The 16,489-nt window shown below is 41.3% G+C and overlaps 2 protein-coding genes across 6 annotated transcripts in view; one reads left to right on the top strand and one right to left on the bottom strand.

The window, feature by feature from the left end:
- AK8 (adenylate kinase 8) overlaps nt 1–6,729 on the bottom strand; it is a 73,311-nt gene extending 66,582 nt beyond the window's left edge. For 2 of the 3 annotated variants that reach the window (XM_085325303.1, XM_085325304.1), the window contains exons 1-2: nt 6,600–6,729; nt 4,041–4,125 (exon numbers count right to left, since the gene is read on the bottom strand). In XM_085325303.1, coding sequence (XP_085181429.1) covers nt 4,041–4,125; nt 6,600–6,683 — 169 coding nt within the window. In that variant the 5' untranslated portion in view covers nt 6,684–6,729. Of the gene's footprint in view, nt 1–4,040; nt 4,126–6,073; nt 6,169–6,599 lie in introns of those variants that run through there. The other variant, XM_085325305.1, reaches the window with a different exon arrangement.
- A 65-nt stretch (nt 6,730–6,794) lies between these two features.
- On the top strand, nt 6,795–14,884 carry SPACA9 (sperm acrosome associated 9). Of its 3 annotated transcripts, none has more exons than XR_014898268.1 (5): nt 6,795–6,926; nt 7,618–7,773; nt 10,270–10,472; nt 11,078–12,400; nt 12,746–14,884. XR_014898268.1 is itself a non-coding variant. In XM_085325370.1 (5 exons), the coding sequence occupies exons 2-5, from the start codon at nt 7,630–7,632 to the stop codon at nt 12,752–12,754; spliced, it is 504 nt and encodes a 167-aa protein (XP_085181496.1). In that variant the 5' UTR covers nt 6,795–6,926; nt 7,618–7,629; the 3' UTR covers nt 12,755–14,884. The 3 variants fall into 3 exon arrangements, 2 of the variants coding, with proteins under 2 accessions (XP_085181496.1, XP_085181495.1); XM_085325370.1 differs by having other exon boundaries at nt 11,078–11,225; XM_085325369.1 differs by having other exon boundaries at nt 11,078–14,884.
- The last annotated feature ends 1,605 nt before the right edge of the window (nt 14,885–16,489 follow it).

Below are 16,489 nucleotides of genomic sequence, written 5' to 3'. Positions count from 1 at the left end.
TGCATAATATAAATGTAATTACAATGAAACAGTTATTTTGGTTGGAAATCTGCTGAATGGAGACTTCAGGATTGGGCTCCACTGGGGAAAAGGGGGAACAATAAGACAGTGTCAGCTGTGTCTTCCTTTAATCTCCACAGTTAATGAGATTAATACTCTGACTAAACATGTTATTTAAGCATATATATCAATTTAAGCACATGGATAGTTTACTTGCTGAACSAAAACATAAGAGCCGAACATTTCTTTATGTCAATTTGACTTTTATTCCCAAAATATTTATTTAGACGAGATGTTTTAGGACAAAAAAATACTTTTGTTTGTACATGCAGGATGAGACTACTTAAAAGTGACTATTTTCATACAATCATAGAATGGTTGAGGTCAGAATGGACCTCTAGAGATCTTCTATTTCTTCTTTCATTCTCCTTACACAGCAGGGTAATAAAACTTTTCTTTGGAAAAGCTTTTAGCTCTCATCACAAAAAGTACAACTTTACCTTATGGTTTCATCTAAATAGGTTGAATCAGGATTCAGAGATTTAGACATTGCAAAATTAGGCACTTTTCTCTCTACCCTTTTGATGGCTGCCTTCAATTTCTCTAGTCAGCATTAAAATTCACTTTTTCTCTAYGTATCCTTTCTTGTGTTTCTCTGCTGTGTGTTCCTCTCCTTTCTCTGTGGGGGCATGCAACAGCAAGACRGGGGAAAAAAGCATGTTCTCCTGGCACCCAAGTAGCTTTCTCATTTCCATGCACTTTAGTAGTCTCTGTATACTGCCATAACTGTGCAAAAGAAATTGAAGAAAAAAAGAAATGGATAAGAWCCCTGGTCTGAGGAATTTTTAATCTAATGCATACAGACAACACAATGAGCACTACTGTTCTAAGCTTTACTGAGAATTGATTAAAGGCATAACAAAACAAGGGAAACGGGGCAACTTTGGGGAAAGTGCTTGGGACTTTTTACATGAACTCACACTTTGGGCTGCAATTCCTTGAGTTGTCATTTTATAATAACTTTTGATGTTTTTCCCTTATACCCTAGGGTGGGGGTGAGGGGGAAGTAGAACAAAACAGATCATACATAGAAAGGACTGTAAGTATTTATTGGGAGTAACATGGCTCAAAACAGATGACTGAGGGATCTATTCACCCAAAAACCTCTCCAGCTCTTGACAGCCAATGCATCTAATGGCAGCAGACAGGTAAGGACGTGAAATGTATTTTTATGAGGCCTTCCATGCGCTTAAGCAGTTATTGGGCAGGTACAATTTTTAAACATACATGAAATCCAAATTACAGATTCATCTTTACAAAGTTATTTGACTTGGAAGGTTTAAGAAAAACTCCCCCCTTATTGGTTCTTGCAAGTGCAACAGAACTAGTACACAATGTAGAAAAATACTTTAAAAGGATACATCAGCTGTTTTTATCACCTAATTTCTTTCAAATGTAATGTGATTAAATCTTAGGGTTTTTTTTAATCTAACACCTTGAAACTCCAGCCCGGTACTTAGGAATTATTTATAAACAGCGTCATAAAAGAGTGCTCGGGTGCCAACACTAATCAACTTCTTCAAACCACTTCAAAGAAAATCAAAAAACCTTTCCATCCACAGATCCTTTTGAGGTTTAACTAGGAGCATGATTTAAAATTCACAAGAAAACCCTTAGGTATTGAAGCTTTAATACACAGCTTTCTTGGACAAACGTTTGATAAAAAACGAAACATACTATTATATACACCATATCATGCTTTAATATTGCCCAGGGCTACTGTAAATGCTCACTTTGTACTAAATCTGGTTTTCTCTCTGCTTAGTGGCTGGCAGCAGATGGGTCAGTGTAATTCACTGATTTACTCATTTGCACACTTGTAAGACTTTTCTAAAGCATTCTCCCTAAACATATGACACAAGGGCACAACCAGGACATCACTGTATGTAATGTTTAACCCCTTCAAATCAGTAAATAATCAGTACTAAATACTTGAAGTCTGTGCAAACGGCTAAGTGAAGTCAGAGAAATCTAAAAAATGCCYTTTTCTTCAGTAACAAATCATATTTTATTTCATGATTAGTCTTGATGAGATGTTACAGGATTTACTCTTCCAACGAATCTTAAGATTTAACATTCAAGGATGATTTTAGTAACAACAAAATYAATCCTGGAATAATGCAAAAGACCAGCTGGACTAAGAGTTATATTTAAGTCCAAAAGATTCTACAATTAATATTAATGCAACAAAACTTTCTTAAGCTGTAAGTGAATTCCTTTGTCAAACAAGAAAAGTACATAGTGCATGATGAACGTGCCTGCAGAACTCTGCTGTGTTTCTTCGGAGTATGCTTGTAAAGGAAGAATTCATAAAATGTCGCTTGGATCCTGAAAGATCCTGAAAGCTCTTTTTTATTAGCACAAACCAGGATAAAATGTACAAAATTGACACCTTTGCCCCAAAAAACTATCATTTTTCATCAGGTTCTTTTAGGTTTTTTTAGAAGAACCACTTGAAAGAACAACAGCATAGAGGTTTGAGTATGAATACTTCACCGTCTATTTAACCTAAGAGCTTTTCAAGACAGTTGTAAGCTATAATCATCATTACACTTGTTTATATTTTTAAGCATACTTTAGATTCTATTATTAATTTAAAAGGTTTTCTAACTTCACACCTGGGATAGATGCAATGCTTCTTTTCCACACATCTCTGTTTGAAATTTTCTCTGGGGCTAAAACTGTCTAGCAAGGCAAGATCATGAAAATTCATTGCTTTACTGAGGGCTCTAATAAGATCTTATTTTTTTCTAAATAGTCAGCATCTTCCGTCATGATCAAAAAGTAAAATAAACTCTTTTACAGTTTTCTGTTACATTATTTTTCATATAATTTATTTTTAAAATAACATTTAGACTTTAATTTTAATTGGAGTTCCTTCCCTTTCTTAATAGATTTTTTTCCAGACCAAAGAGAGACAGCATTTTCTGTTGACAGACAATTGCTGTAGTTCTATCTTTAGCCTCTAAGTACTGAAGTCATGAAAGAGAAACCTGCCTAATTCTGTTCAAATAATGCTGTGGAGCTAAAGGACAAATCTCAGCTCGATGTGAAGTAGTATTATCAGCCTTCTATCAAAATGCATGAAGTTGTGCATATTTTCCATGGGTCTACAACACAGACTGATTACTCATGCTGCCCTCATCCAAATAGGCTGGACACAATTTGCAGGATCTGATTTATTTTTTTATATATATTTAGCAGCATTTCAATCAACATTCATCTGATCACCACCACTAAGTATTAAGAGCTCATAGCACCTCTAGTGATGATTTCATTGATGCTGCAGCAGAACTTTCATAATGGTTTACCATGGTTCTAAAGAAACATCAAAGCAACATGACACCAGCTACTCCTGACAGCTCATGCAGAACAAAAATTATAGTTCAGTTGTGCATATCCAAATATAATCTGCCTAAGGGTGAACAGTTTGTAAATCAAATAATTTGATTGAGTGTGCATGCTTTTATTGTTCAGAATACTGACTTCCTATTCAATTTATCAGGTTTTGTTATACATACAAGTAGGCATGCTCACTGTTCCTTCATCTGAGATGCCACTGAGCTGTGGAACTCATTAACAGCAGCTAGTAACTAACTAATCAAAAAACACAAAAGCTGCCAGCCCAGGTAGAATGGGAAACCAAATTTACACCTGACAAAAGGAGTAATTAGCGAGCTTAAAGACAACAGGAAATATCAGATGGGGCACAGAATGCATTAATAATTGATACACTAGAACTCTTTGTTATTCCCTTAGAGGGTTTCATTGTTATAACTGTTAAAGTGCATTTTTTATTAGATTATCTACTAAAAAAGAAATTAAAAAGCATCTTACCTATAACTATTCCAAAACGTTCACATTTTTTTTTCCTCGAGACACGGTCTGAAAGTTTTATTTATCATTTGGCAATTGAACTGCAGCTTCATAACATACAAAGAATGAGCTGAACTACTTATGGTCTCTCAATTTTCACTTACCATCGTCGTTGTTTTGCTTTAAATGGTCTATCATATACTGAATGGGCTCATCTGGCTTATGAATTAACAGTCCTTCAAGCATGTTCTGAAAATACATAGGACTGAATCAGAAGAAAACTTAACAGAGCTATGCAATCATGATGCATTCATTTTCACAGCAATATTACCATAAGGATGTCAAAGAGTTTATACAGGCTAATTCATTTTCTTATGTCCCCTTGCATAAGTGAAACAGAGAATATGGAGTCTATTATAAGAGACTGGAAAACTGAGACAAAAACATGGTGAAAATTTTGCCAGGATGAAAAACAACCTATTGCTTTTGCTTATTTAGGATACATACAAACTCCCAAAACATCTGGCTTAAATAGTTTGGTGTATGTAATGGTTGAGTTAGCATGAACACAAAAGCTGTACAAGGAATCTCAAAAACAGGGTCAAGTTAAATTAGTATCTCCTAAGGGCAAGTTAAACCTCCTTCTCAAGCATATTCCTACAAGTTCCCAGTGGCCTAGATGCTTCCAGAAGAGATGAGACCTGCAAAAAACACACAAATCTAACAACCAAGCAAAAGCAGCACATCTCACATTCTTTTCTAACCTCGCTAGTTTTCCTCCTACCTAAGTAGTACAGGAAAAAAAAATTAAAGTCTTTCCTTCATTTTGTATTTTTCAGTCTATTTTCCCAGGGCTTTGCCTCAGCTCTCACTAAAATCACTGGGGATCTTTCCACTGATCTCAGCAATGATTGGACCATTAGAGACAGAGAAAGGAATAACACTGGGTAACAAGGAGTAACAAGGGACACTAACTCTATAGGTTTTCTTACAAAGTATATTAGCACAGCCAAGATTTCTGTAATTAAATATATAACATTAACTGATATTCTGGAAAACTTGGATTTTCTACTAAAATACTAACGCTGGAATAGGGCTTTTTCTTCTAAAAATCAGTTGTAATACTTTTATATTTGAAAGCAAAGTCTATGTATTCCATAAAATTTTATGGCATAACAGATTGGTTGTCTTTTATTGGAGCATATTTTTCCTTTTCTGCTTTGTCCACTTAATTAGAACTATTAAACTACTCTATTTTTGTTTATAAACTGTTCTGCATGCAAGTTCTGATGTTTCAAGGTCTGGATAGCAAACGGTAAAAATATAAAATTGATATTGTTACTGGAAGTTCATTAAAAAACTACTACTTTCCAGCAGCATTTATTTAAACTAAAAAATTTGCATTTGGCACTACAATTATCAGCAGCTTTAAAAATGACAAGCTTAGAAAATCTAGTCTTATGACTCAAAACTGTTCAGGCTGATAGTGATTGGCACTTTTACTCTTTCTTGCCTAAGTCCAACGGGCACTTACACACATATCCAATTTTATTATGTTCCGCTAATCTAAGTTTAATTTTATACAAATAGTTCTGTTACTCTCTAGGGGAGAGTCATGTTTTTGGCAAATGTCTATGTTTAGGACAGTAATTTGAAGCTGTGTTTGTACACTTAAGATTGCTAAAATAAAGTTGAAATGTGCGGGGAATATAACTCTCTTCTCAAATCCCATAGGTATTTTATCTAATGTGAAGTCCTGCAGCTGTCTCCAATGCCTCATGGCATACAAGCATATTTTTCCTTAATGAAAATAAAAAACAATCATACCAAATTCCCTTGAAACTAYCAGAAAAAGCAGTAAGAAAAGGGAGTGGGGAAGAGATAAGAAAAAAAGAATAGGAAAGATAAGGAAGTTTGCTGCTTCCCAGTGAGATTTGAAGAAGCAGAAAGACCCCATAATGATGTAGAGATTTAAGAAGTGTTAATACTTGTATGTATGGAGAGAAACAAAATTTCCTGTAAGAACAGCACCAAAATATTTAGTCCCTTGAACAAACTTCCCTGTGCTTGACAAAGGGACTTCTGTTAAAACATAAAGAAGAAAGCATACCCTCCCCTAAGGCAGGGGAATCGATCTTTTTATTTACTGAAATCGCAGGGTGTTGGAAGTGCGTTGTTTATTATTTTTGATACGCACCTCTGTCGGAAAGGCCCAAGGTAAGCTGSAGCACGCGGAGCAACGACTCCGCGCCACACGCACAACGCTAGCAGGGAACTGCGACACGTGCGTTACCCCACTGGCCTCTGCCTCAAGAAGGGCAAGATACAGATACCGCGTCATATCCCTGTTTTTAACGGGTAATTCGTTACCCTCCTCCTCTCCGTCCTGCCCAGCGTGCTTTGCATGTGCTGGGCTCAACACCCGTCTTCCACAGCCTGCCGCTTTCTTCTGCGAAAACGACACACGCAGACTCTAACACGGGCTCGCCGGTACCTTCGCGCTGTGCTCGCGGAGCGAAAGCGCCCGCCCACGGCGGCTCCCCGCGAGGCCGGCGCCGGCAGCGAGGCGCCCGCTGCCTCCCGACGACCCCCCGGCGCGGCCGCGGGGCCGGGCCCGGCTGCTGCGGGAGGCCGGGAGGAAAGCCGGGCGCCCACCCCGCGCCGCGCCCCGCCTCCCCGCCCCCGCCGGGAGCTGGGGCTCCGCCGGGCGGATCCTCCTTCACCTGCAGGAGCTGGAAGAGCTCCCGCTCCTCCGCGTAGGCGCCCATCGGCGGCGGCAGGGGCAGCGGCCGGGCGGGGGCGTCCATGGCCGCCCCTAGCAACCGAGCCCTCGGCAGCGCTACGTTGCTAAGGATGTACGTCACCATTCCGCGACGCGGGAGGGCCCCGCCCCTTCGGAAGGCGGCGGAGGGGGGCGGCAGTGGGGGTGACCTCATCAGGCAGCGACAAGGCCCCGCCCCCGGGGACGCCGGCCGCGTTGCCGGGGAGACGGCAGCCGGGGCGGGCGGCGACAACCAGGCCCCGCCGGCAGCGGCGCTGGGGGCTGCCCGGTAAGGTCGCCCGCGGCCCCCCGGGCCCGGAGCCGCAGAGCCAAAACTGCCCCCGCAGCCAGAGCCGAGCTCCGGGGCCGCCGCCGCCGCCGCCCCCCCTGGCGCCGGGCTCGCGGGAGAGGCCTTCGGGGGTGCTGGTGCTTCGCGGGAACGTCCGAAAAGSGGAGCGGAGCGGAGCGGAGCCGGGGCGGGAGGGAGGCAGCCGAGCACGGGAACGCCGTGCGCGGCCGCGGCGGGGGGGACGGGGGCCGTCCGCGGGTCGAGCCCCCCCCGGCCCGGCGCGGCCCGGCGCCTCTCGAGCCAGCCTCCGCTTCGTTTTGAGCCGCTCGGGCAATAGCTTTACGCCGGCCGGGAGGGAGCGTTTCTGCCTTCGGCCCTTTCACAGCGCTGTGCTCGATGCATTGGCACGTTATGTTTACARCGGACCCGCTAGGGTTTATGGCAGCTGATTGTCAGTGGCCCCCTCTGGGCTCTCTACCTCTTTTTGCAGCRTCGTTACTACCTCATGGACTTACTGTTTGGGGCTCTGGGACTGCAGAGCTTTGACGCAATATATCTTCTCCTTTTACTTTCTTTTTTTTTTCCCCTATTTTTCAACTAGACCCGCACAATTCCAACTCTGGTGAAAGACAGAGTAACATACATAGAATTCTGTCATTCTATCGTTCTCTCCTTCTCTCCCAAAATCCAGGAAGGGGAAAACATGAATGAGGTAAAGGAGACCCTAAGAAACATAGAACAGAACTACAGGCTCTTCCAGCAGCAGCAGTTTACATTTATCACAGCGCTGCAACGCACCCGAGAGAATGCACACGACATGATCAGACCTGTGGCAAGCATCAGACAGGTACAAAGTATTCAGCACAAAGTTTGCTGCCAATGGGAGTAGGGACCAACATAATGCTGTCATGCGTTTGAATCTAGTTTAGTGAGGAATAAGGTTTTTTACTAGGGGAAGATGCACAAACCTCTCCAGTAACATAGTGTGTAAAAACTACAAAASAGCGGCAAAAGATTAAGCAAGGGAAAGAAATACTTGCATTAGACTTTCCCATTTACAGAGGAGGAATTACAGCGCTCAGCATCGCTTCATGATCTAGGTTAACACTGTCATTCCACTGCCTCTACATAGCCAGAAATACAGGGTACAAAAAAAAAGAAAAAAAAAAAAAAAAACAAACCAACCTTCCTTCCCTAGCCACATGTGGAATCTGTAATCCTTAACTTATTGTAACCAGCATGCCTGTCTCTTCCCCCTGGTATTGGTGCTGCTCTGTCTTTCTAGAGTGCTTATTAAAAATAATGGCTGTGTTACAGAGATAGGATGATGGATTGAGGGCTGAAAGTCCCAAGTGGGCTAGGGGTTTTCTGGGCTGGTAAGTGAATTGTCTTGGAATTTTTATAACTTGGGATGTTTTAAATAGTGTGAAGAACTTAGTTTTTTCTTCTGCCTTTGTCTTTCAGTGCTCTTAAAAAAATAAAAGAAAGAAAAAAGAAATTAGAATTGTGGATGTGAGAAAGCAGAACCCAGGCACAAACCTCCCATGCATGCCAAGGCCAGAGTGAAAGCCAGGTTGTCATTAGGCTTGGGTCACAGAAGTGAGCTGGTTGTCTGTTGAAGGCTGACTTTAAATTCTTCATAGAGAAGCATATGAATAAAAGCAAGAAACAGAGAAATACCTGTGCTCTCAGTCTAAAGCCATCTTGGCTGCCAGCCGGTCAAATGCAGCCACATCCTTGGAATTTAAATGCAGAAACCACTCTAAATAAATAAAAAAAAAGATACATGAATACACACACACACACACACACACACACATATATATGTGTATATATATATATATATCCTAAATGGGAAAAAGGCTGCCTTTGACATACAAGAAGGTATGTAAAAGCCTTGTTGGTTTTGAATGATGAAACTTTTTAGAGAAGCAGGGAGAAGTAACACCTCAGCATGCAATGGCGACAGCATGGAGTAGGTGAAATCCGGATTTGTGACACAGATTCTTCAGCGACTTGTTTCACCCAGAGATTCAAACAGCACAGCAACTGCATATGCTGCAGAGCCTTGCTGTGATCATGACATCAGCCCAGCATAGGAGCTGTCCCCGAGCTCCACTGGCTGCAGCTCAGGAGCGGAGGTTGACGAACACAGGCCTGGGCAGTCCTTGCAAACTGTTGTTCACGCAGCATGCGAAGATATACCTCACCAGTGAGCCCAGTGACCTGGTTCCTCACTCTGGTTATGCAGGTGCCTTAACTCTCTGCTGGCTTGATATGGGCAAAAAAGAAGTCCTGTAGTCCCATTAACGATCACCCTGGCTAAAAATGCTATTCTCTTTAGGACTGTTTCTGCCCACAGTAGCAATAAAAAATCCTGCCACTCACATGGACATACACTGAGAGAGTAGTGTGGAATGAGGAATCTGCAGTGGAAATGGGCCCTTAGGAGCCATTTTTACTTTTCTTACAAACCTGCAGAGAATTTGCCCAAGTATATAGCATGGCTTTTATGTATGCGCAAATGGTATTGATGCTGGAACATGAGTGCATGCTTATCTTGAAATCTTACAGAAAGTACTGAAGGTATAAGAATCCAGCTATGATCACAAACCTGCTACTTTATTTTGTATTCTGATGACTCATGTCTGAAATTCTTGTAATTTCTTTGGAGAAGGTACTTAATCTCCGGCATAATGTTTCATCATGCAATACCATTCACTCTCAGTAACAGAACTATTCAAGGCAAATAGGGTATAACATTGCTCTAGTGAGTTAGAATGGGCAATTTTGGTTAAATGGTTTTAGTTTTGGAATTGCAGCTAGTGGTGCCAAAAGAATAACCATATGAAAACACAACCACACTTTTACTCCTGAATATTTGCAGTTCAGCCACTGCCCTGACCTCCCACCCCGCTTTGCCTAAGCGGCTGTGGCAGTGGCACATGTGCATTGCTCTGCACAGAGGAAATTGTCCCCTCACACCCAGCCTGTTTCTGAAATATTTGCAGCAGAGCTGCTTTTTTGGCTGCAGCAGTCCTATACTTATTCAAAGAGGGAAGGAAACTTGTGTACTGAAGAGCAGATCAGATCCAGTACCGCAGGCTTCCTCAGTTCTGATCAACTAYGAGCAAATGTCTCAGGTGTGCTGAAGAAATCTTGCTACCTGCCACTGTATTGTAGTTTCTGTTTGTCGCTCACTYATACAGGGTCACAAGAGAAGGCAGCTTCTTGGCACTAACAGAAGTTACACGCTTCAAGAATCACTGCTTTAGCACYTTCACAGCTTATCACAATGCAATTTAAAAGTCATGACCCTCTCTTTCCCCATTGCACTGTACAGGTACAGTCCTACATGGACCATCACTGTAACAATTCCACTGACCAGCGTATCCTCAGCATGTTCCTGAACATCTGTAACGATCTAAGCAAGCTTTGCCAGAACCTGGAAACCCTGCATCCTGGTAACAGTGTAACCAACGGCATTTTGGAAAGATGCAAGCTGCTCCTTAGCCACAGCAATGATCTTAGCGCCATCCGAGCTAAGTAGGTCTCTCCGTCAGCTCATTTTCTTTGAGACAATTGAYAATATTGGAGGACTGTCACAAAAACATATATTCCCACTTGACTTCTCTGTCAGTTTTTGTCACAGCACCTTTCTAGTTTTAGTGAGAGGAGATGGTCCTAATCTGTTTAATATTTCCACTGCTGTTTGAATAGTGACAGAGAAAACAGCACCAAACTCCATTCAAAAAAGGATTTTTTTTTTGTTGGTTTGTATTCCGGGTGGATAGAAGGGCATATAAAGGCTAGTTAGTACCCTGAAGTCATGTGCAATGGAAAGGTACTTTACCTCCACCTCCCTCCATTCCTGCTCTGAGTATAGTTAATTTYTGTGGGGCAAGGGATTGCACATGCTCTTGAACTTCTCTAGATTTAGCCCAACAGCCAGGATGTCATMTGTTTGACATGACTGATTTTACAAGATCTTGTATTCTGTCAGTGCCTTTTGTTTTGGGCAGGGCGGGGAGGGAAGGGAAACACTCTCTGTGCATTTCTGCTCTTCCCAGTGGATCTCAGCATGGCTCTGGTGGGCTTACCATGGCTGATTGCTAGGACTACRCTGGTAAATGTTTCTTTCTATACCACAGATACCCTCATGATGTTGTCAATCACCTGAGCTGTAATGAAGCAAAGAATCATTATGGAGGTGTAGTGAGCCTCATCCCCATCGTTCTAGACTGCGTGAAGGAGTGGGTAGCCCACACTGAGAAGCTGCCACGGCACATGCTGTGTAATGTGAGTGGTGGAAGTGCTGTCTCTGAGAAAAAGACACCCCAGAATGTACCAGCCAGGGCAGCCATTTCCCCTAAACCACCTTCTGTCCATCTTGGAGCTCAGACCTCAATTAGTAACAAAGATTATGTGCAAGTACAGGGCAGTAAGCACATCAGAAAGAAGCACCTGATTGGCACAGAAAATCACAATGGGAAACTTAAGAGTCCTTGGAAGCCACCTGGTAAACACGCTTTTTAAAGAATCAAAGTTCATGCATCTTTGGCGTAGAGGTGGCTGATTAAAGATAGCAAAATGAATACTAGAGATCTTCCCCATCTAAATCCAAGTTCTGAAGAGATAGTCTTATAACCTAGCCTTTGGCAGATAAGTACTCCTTTCCTATCTCTTATTTCCACTCTCCTCCTAAAAGTCATCTTAACACCACTATTTGCATCACACGTGCTCCTTTTGACAAGCCTCGCGGTGAGAGCAGAGAATAGTCAGGACTAATCAGATTCTAATTTCTCAGATAATGAATCTTGGGCAAGTTACTTGAAGTGGGACTTTACAGACGTCCCATCAGACTTTTCTGAGGAATACTTGCTTGCTCTCCCAAGCCAGAGGTGTGAATAACCTGAATGTTTGAAGGGTGCAATGGCAGAGCAGCAAAGGCCTCTTGTGTGGGTTCAGAAGCACATCTAAGATTCACATTAGGCTTATCCCTAAAATTCCCTCACTTGCAGCTGATCCCACTGAAGATGCCTGGTCATTTGGACCAAAGAATGAAAGCTGACAAGACAGAACATTAATGATGTCTCCTTTGCATGCCCCTGGCTGCAGAAAGGTCAGCGTTCTTCAGCCCTACTGACCAGGCTCTGCTGGATGCTTCCTGCAGGGTCTCACCCCWACGATAGCACACACCACTCTCAACATCCTCCCTTACATTTGTTTGACTCCTTTGCTGTCAAGTAGGGCTACCGAGATGTAAAGGACAAATTACATGTTGTACTTAGTTTGGTTTATTGACAGTATCTGAACTTGAATAAAACATCCCTCTCCCTCCCAGAGCTCTGCAAGGCTAACAGCAGGAAGTCATTTCCATTAGACATGATTCATGGGATTCTAGTGGGAGCAGATGGATCAAGAAAGCTGTGGCCATTTTCAGTTGGTTTCCCCTTCAAACTGCATGTTAACAGGTCTGTCCTTTCCCCTTTTCAAGACGAGTATCCAGCTTGCCTACCTTTCAAGGATGTTATGAGGCTTAGTTCATTAAAACTGCAAGGCATTTGAAATAGTCTCATGCTGGTTTTATAATGGTACTTTGCAATTCTAGCCACTGACTTTATACCGGTTTCTCTGAAAACAGCTTTCTTTCCCAGCTGCATGGAGAGGGTTAGCAGAGTCACAGGCTCTCCCCCATTCCCTGGAGCTAATATGCATCTTCTGTGGTGCTTTTTATTCAAGCACGGTTAACGACAAACTTAATTTCTCAATAGTGCAGYGTCTGCCTTGTATCTGATTGCTCTTTTCCCCTCCCACAGGCAAATTAGCTCCTGTTCTTTGCCTCCTGCTAGAAGACACTCCTGAATAAACAATTTCCCCATGCAAATCTGACTCAGTTTGCTAAAATTGTGAGAATGCTTTTGCCTTAAGATGACCAGATCTTGGCAACAGACAGCCAAAGAGAAGGGAGAACTGATACAGAAGAGGGAGCGTAGGAAAGAATAGTAGCTCAGATGGAACAATAAGTATTTTCAAGAGCACTTTTATTCCTCTCATATCCCCACCTTCTTTTGCACTTTCTTTCCCTCATCCACGTATGCTGATACATAATACACCTGCTCTGGAACAGAAGATTATTTTTCAGGAGATATGATCCAATTGAACCAAAACTTGGTGAACTCAAAATGATAACGAAGCTAGCTGAGGTCACTCTTAGGCACTAATGGGCCATAGCCAGCAAAAGTGACCCTTCTTACCTCRGGCTTTGAGAGCCACGTTGCAGCGGCAGCTTTAGGAAGAGAGCTTAAAAAAAAAAATTAAAAAAATCAAAATGAATGACTTGCAGCTGCCCTATTGTTGGTTCATGTTGCAAAAACAAGTGTCCAGTGACAGTTGCTGTGCTGGAAAACTTTTTAAACCAAGTACATATGTGGACTAACAGAAGACAAGTATTCTTCCATCTGTAGTTTGCCATCAGCTGCCACAGCGCAACACAGCACAAATTGTTTGTCAGTCCCATCAGACCTGGTCTAACCTTCTTCCTAATCCTGCATAATTCAGTTGTTCATTAGTACTTGACAGAGGTTGTGATACATGCAAGAAACGTGCACTTGCTGATCTTTTATAAGCATTTCTAACCTAACCCTATGCTTTCAGTCAGTCTTACGCAGCCAAAAYGTTAAGGCACAAGCAGAAAAATGAGTGCATAAAACTTGCAATCTGAAGACTGGTAGTGACATGACCAGAATCTGTTGGAAGACTGCAAAGTTAAGTCTCACAAAAACACCTAGACAAATTACTTAATTTCCATACAAGTTCTGCTCTTCCAGAGYGGATGGACACTTCAAAAGACAAAAAGATACAGCAGGAATTGTTTTTCTCTATTACAAATCAAGCTTTTTGAAGAATTTACATAAACAGGATGTAAATGCCAAACATAGAACTGCAATAAAGTTTTACTTTAACCTGTCTGAGCATAAAATTGCTAGATACACACTTAGAACCCAGGCAGGGTGCCAAACTGACTTACCTGGAGATCTGTCAGGTGGCCCAGAAAATAAACATTTTTTCTTTCAAAGACTAGAGCAGAAATATAGGCTGTTTGTGGATGATCTCTGYGGAATCCTGCCATCTGTAGGCAATAAATGACTTATACGTTCCCCCCAATTCAGGTAAAGGTCGAACTAGGCTTTCGTCAGCTTGTGACCAGCCCAAAAGAKTCTACAAGTTAAACATCTGTTTCAGCATTTGAGACCCTGTAACTAGGGGGATATTGTTCATAACCCAAGAAGTTAAGATCAAGTGTCAGGTATTATAGTGCACTCTTAAGGAAATGAGAGGGGGCAATTTAAGAGAGAACAGAAACTCAGCTTCTCCCCAAATAATTAAAGTTCATGCTGACCGAAGTGGCAGACTTACTGGGGCCTCTAGCGGTCAGGTTTGGGAAATGGATGAAAGGCAGCAGCCAAAGCAACCCTACTACTCAATCCTGAATCCAAAGATGCTTTTTTAATGTTTCCTTCACCTAAGACAGACTAAACACATAAACAAAGACAACTGCAGTGAAGCATCCCTGGTTGCTTTCCCAAGGTACTAAACTCGATGCCACCTGCACATAGTAGCTTTCATAAGTAGCTGATAATTTCAGAAAAACAGTGCTCTTCGCAACCCTGTTAAATTGGCTTGTTGTTTTCCAAACACTTTGTAGTAGTTATGCTGTGCTGGTAAGATGGAGAGAGTGCTGACYCTATTGAAGAAAGCAGAAATAGGATTTGGCAAACATTAAAGATCACCAATTGAGTCCAAAACTAGGGAGTGCACTGGGATTAGAACAGGGCTCAAAAAACAAACAAACAAAAACAAACAAAAAAACCCCCAAACAGTAAAGCTCCCATACACTGAGAACATGAAAACTATCAGTCAAAATTTAGWGTAAGAATTTGTCTCAAAAGTAAAACCTGAGTCTTAGCTAAACTGTATCAGCAAACCCCTTGCTTGAACGTGTGTATGGAGAAGGCAGTTCAACTCTTGTAAATTTTCTACGCTATTTTGTAATGATGTTTTTAAAATCCAAGCCACTGCACAAGTAGCTAACTAAATGCAACTAATCAAGATTAATCAAAGATAATTAATTTTACTTCCTGAATTTAAAGTACTTCCTTCCCTAATGTTTACTGAATATTATTTACATGCTGTGTTTATGAACTTCTTAGCATTAAAGAATACGGAAAGTCCTTCTTTTTTTTTGTACCTTTTTGGATTTACTTCTGCGCGTAATGAATATTTTATTACTTTTATACTAGCGAGTGCAGCTTTTCAGTCTTAAGCTTCTACTGGGGTATGCAAAATGTATTAAAAAAAGATAACARCAAGTGAAATTCACTTTCTGTTTTGTTTTCCTTTCATTTACATCAGGTTGTAAAATTCATCCCAGTATAGAAGACTCAAAAACAACTTTCTGTATCACCTAACCCCAAGATAACATTTAGAGCAACTTTTGTATAAAATTCTACATAAATACTGTTATTCAACCAAAGTATCTTCACAGACAGACTTTGTCACTTGTACCATCTCCTTGCACTTGTTCACATTATTAAAATTACACTTAGTCCTTAACTGAAATGTTTGAATTCACGTTTGAATTTTTTAATTGCTTCAAGACACCTTGCAAGTTTTCATTTATTTTTTAGAAGAAATTTATAAGAAAATGCCAAGGAAAAATCCCTTGGTTTAAGAAATGTCTTTCTGTGTGCATAGTGACACTTGGGTAGGGTACAGAAAGAAAAGCATGCATACACTTACACAGCAAGCCTTCCAGCTTCTGCCAGTACCCCCAGCTTCGCAAGCAAGTCCTTAACATTTTCATCTATTAATTTATCTATTAATCACTGTGTTGTCTCTAGACTAAAAGAACAATGCCATACAGAGAGCTAATACGCAGATACGCATTGCTGAATTGTTGGCAATTGAATTATGGATTATACTGTCAAGTTATCATTGTCATCACTGATGTTTCTTTTCACAAAAGAARAAGGCCTTTGGCTCCATATAGAAAAACAAGCTTGTAACAGGGAACCCCACATAAGAAGGGGCAGAACCGTTTATCTGTATTGTAGCACTCTGATCTTAGAAGATGCTTCGATACTGGATTGTTTCTGCATGTTTTGTCACAGCTCAGTCCCRAAGAGGCCAGCTTGCAGGGAATTGAACAGAGTGTAGTGCAAAACAATACATTTTATTTGTTCACAGTTAAACACAAGCAACTGCCTTGACATTTTAGAACATTCTAATAAGGACAGCAAAACCTCCTTTTGGTTTAAGTTCTCTTTAGCTTAGGATTGTACCATTTCCTCGTATTTCATATTTATGGCATTTAATGTGGATTGTTTAACATGCTTACAAAGAGCGAGGCAGGGAACAGATTAACTTGACAAAGACAGCATTTTTAGATTTAACTAAAAGCAGTCAGTTAAAAAAAAAAAAAAATCTGTTTCCACTTCACTGATGGGACCCCTTCAAACAAACTGCAAGTTAACTACATACAGCAGATCCATGATTTTTAG

This window comes from Rhea americana, unplaced genomic scaffold, assembly GCF_003343005.1.
Source record: "Rhea americana isolate MKP2758 unplaced genomic scaffold, rheAme1 scaffold_97, whole genome shotgun sequence".
Lineage (NCBI taxonomy): Eukaryota > Metazoa > Chordata > Aves > Rheiformes > Rheidae > Rhea > Rhea americana.
Note: the sequence above shows the minus strand (reverse complement) of the source record. Positions and strands in the feature narration are given on the sequence as shown.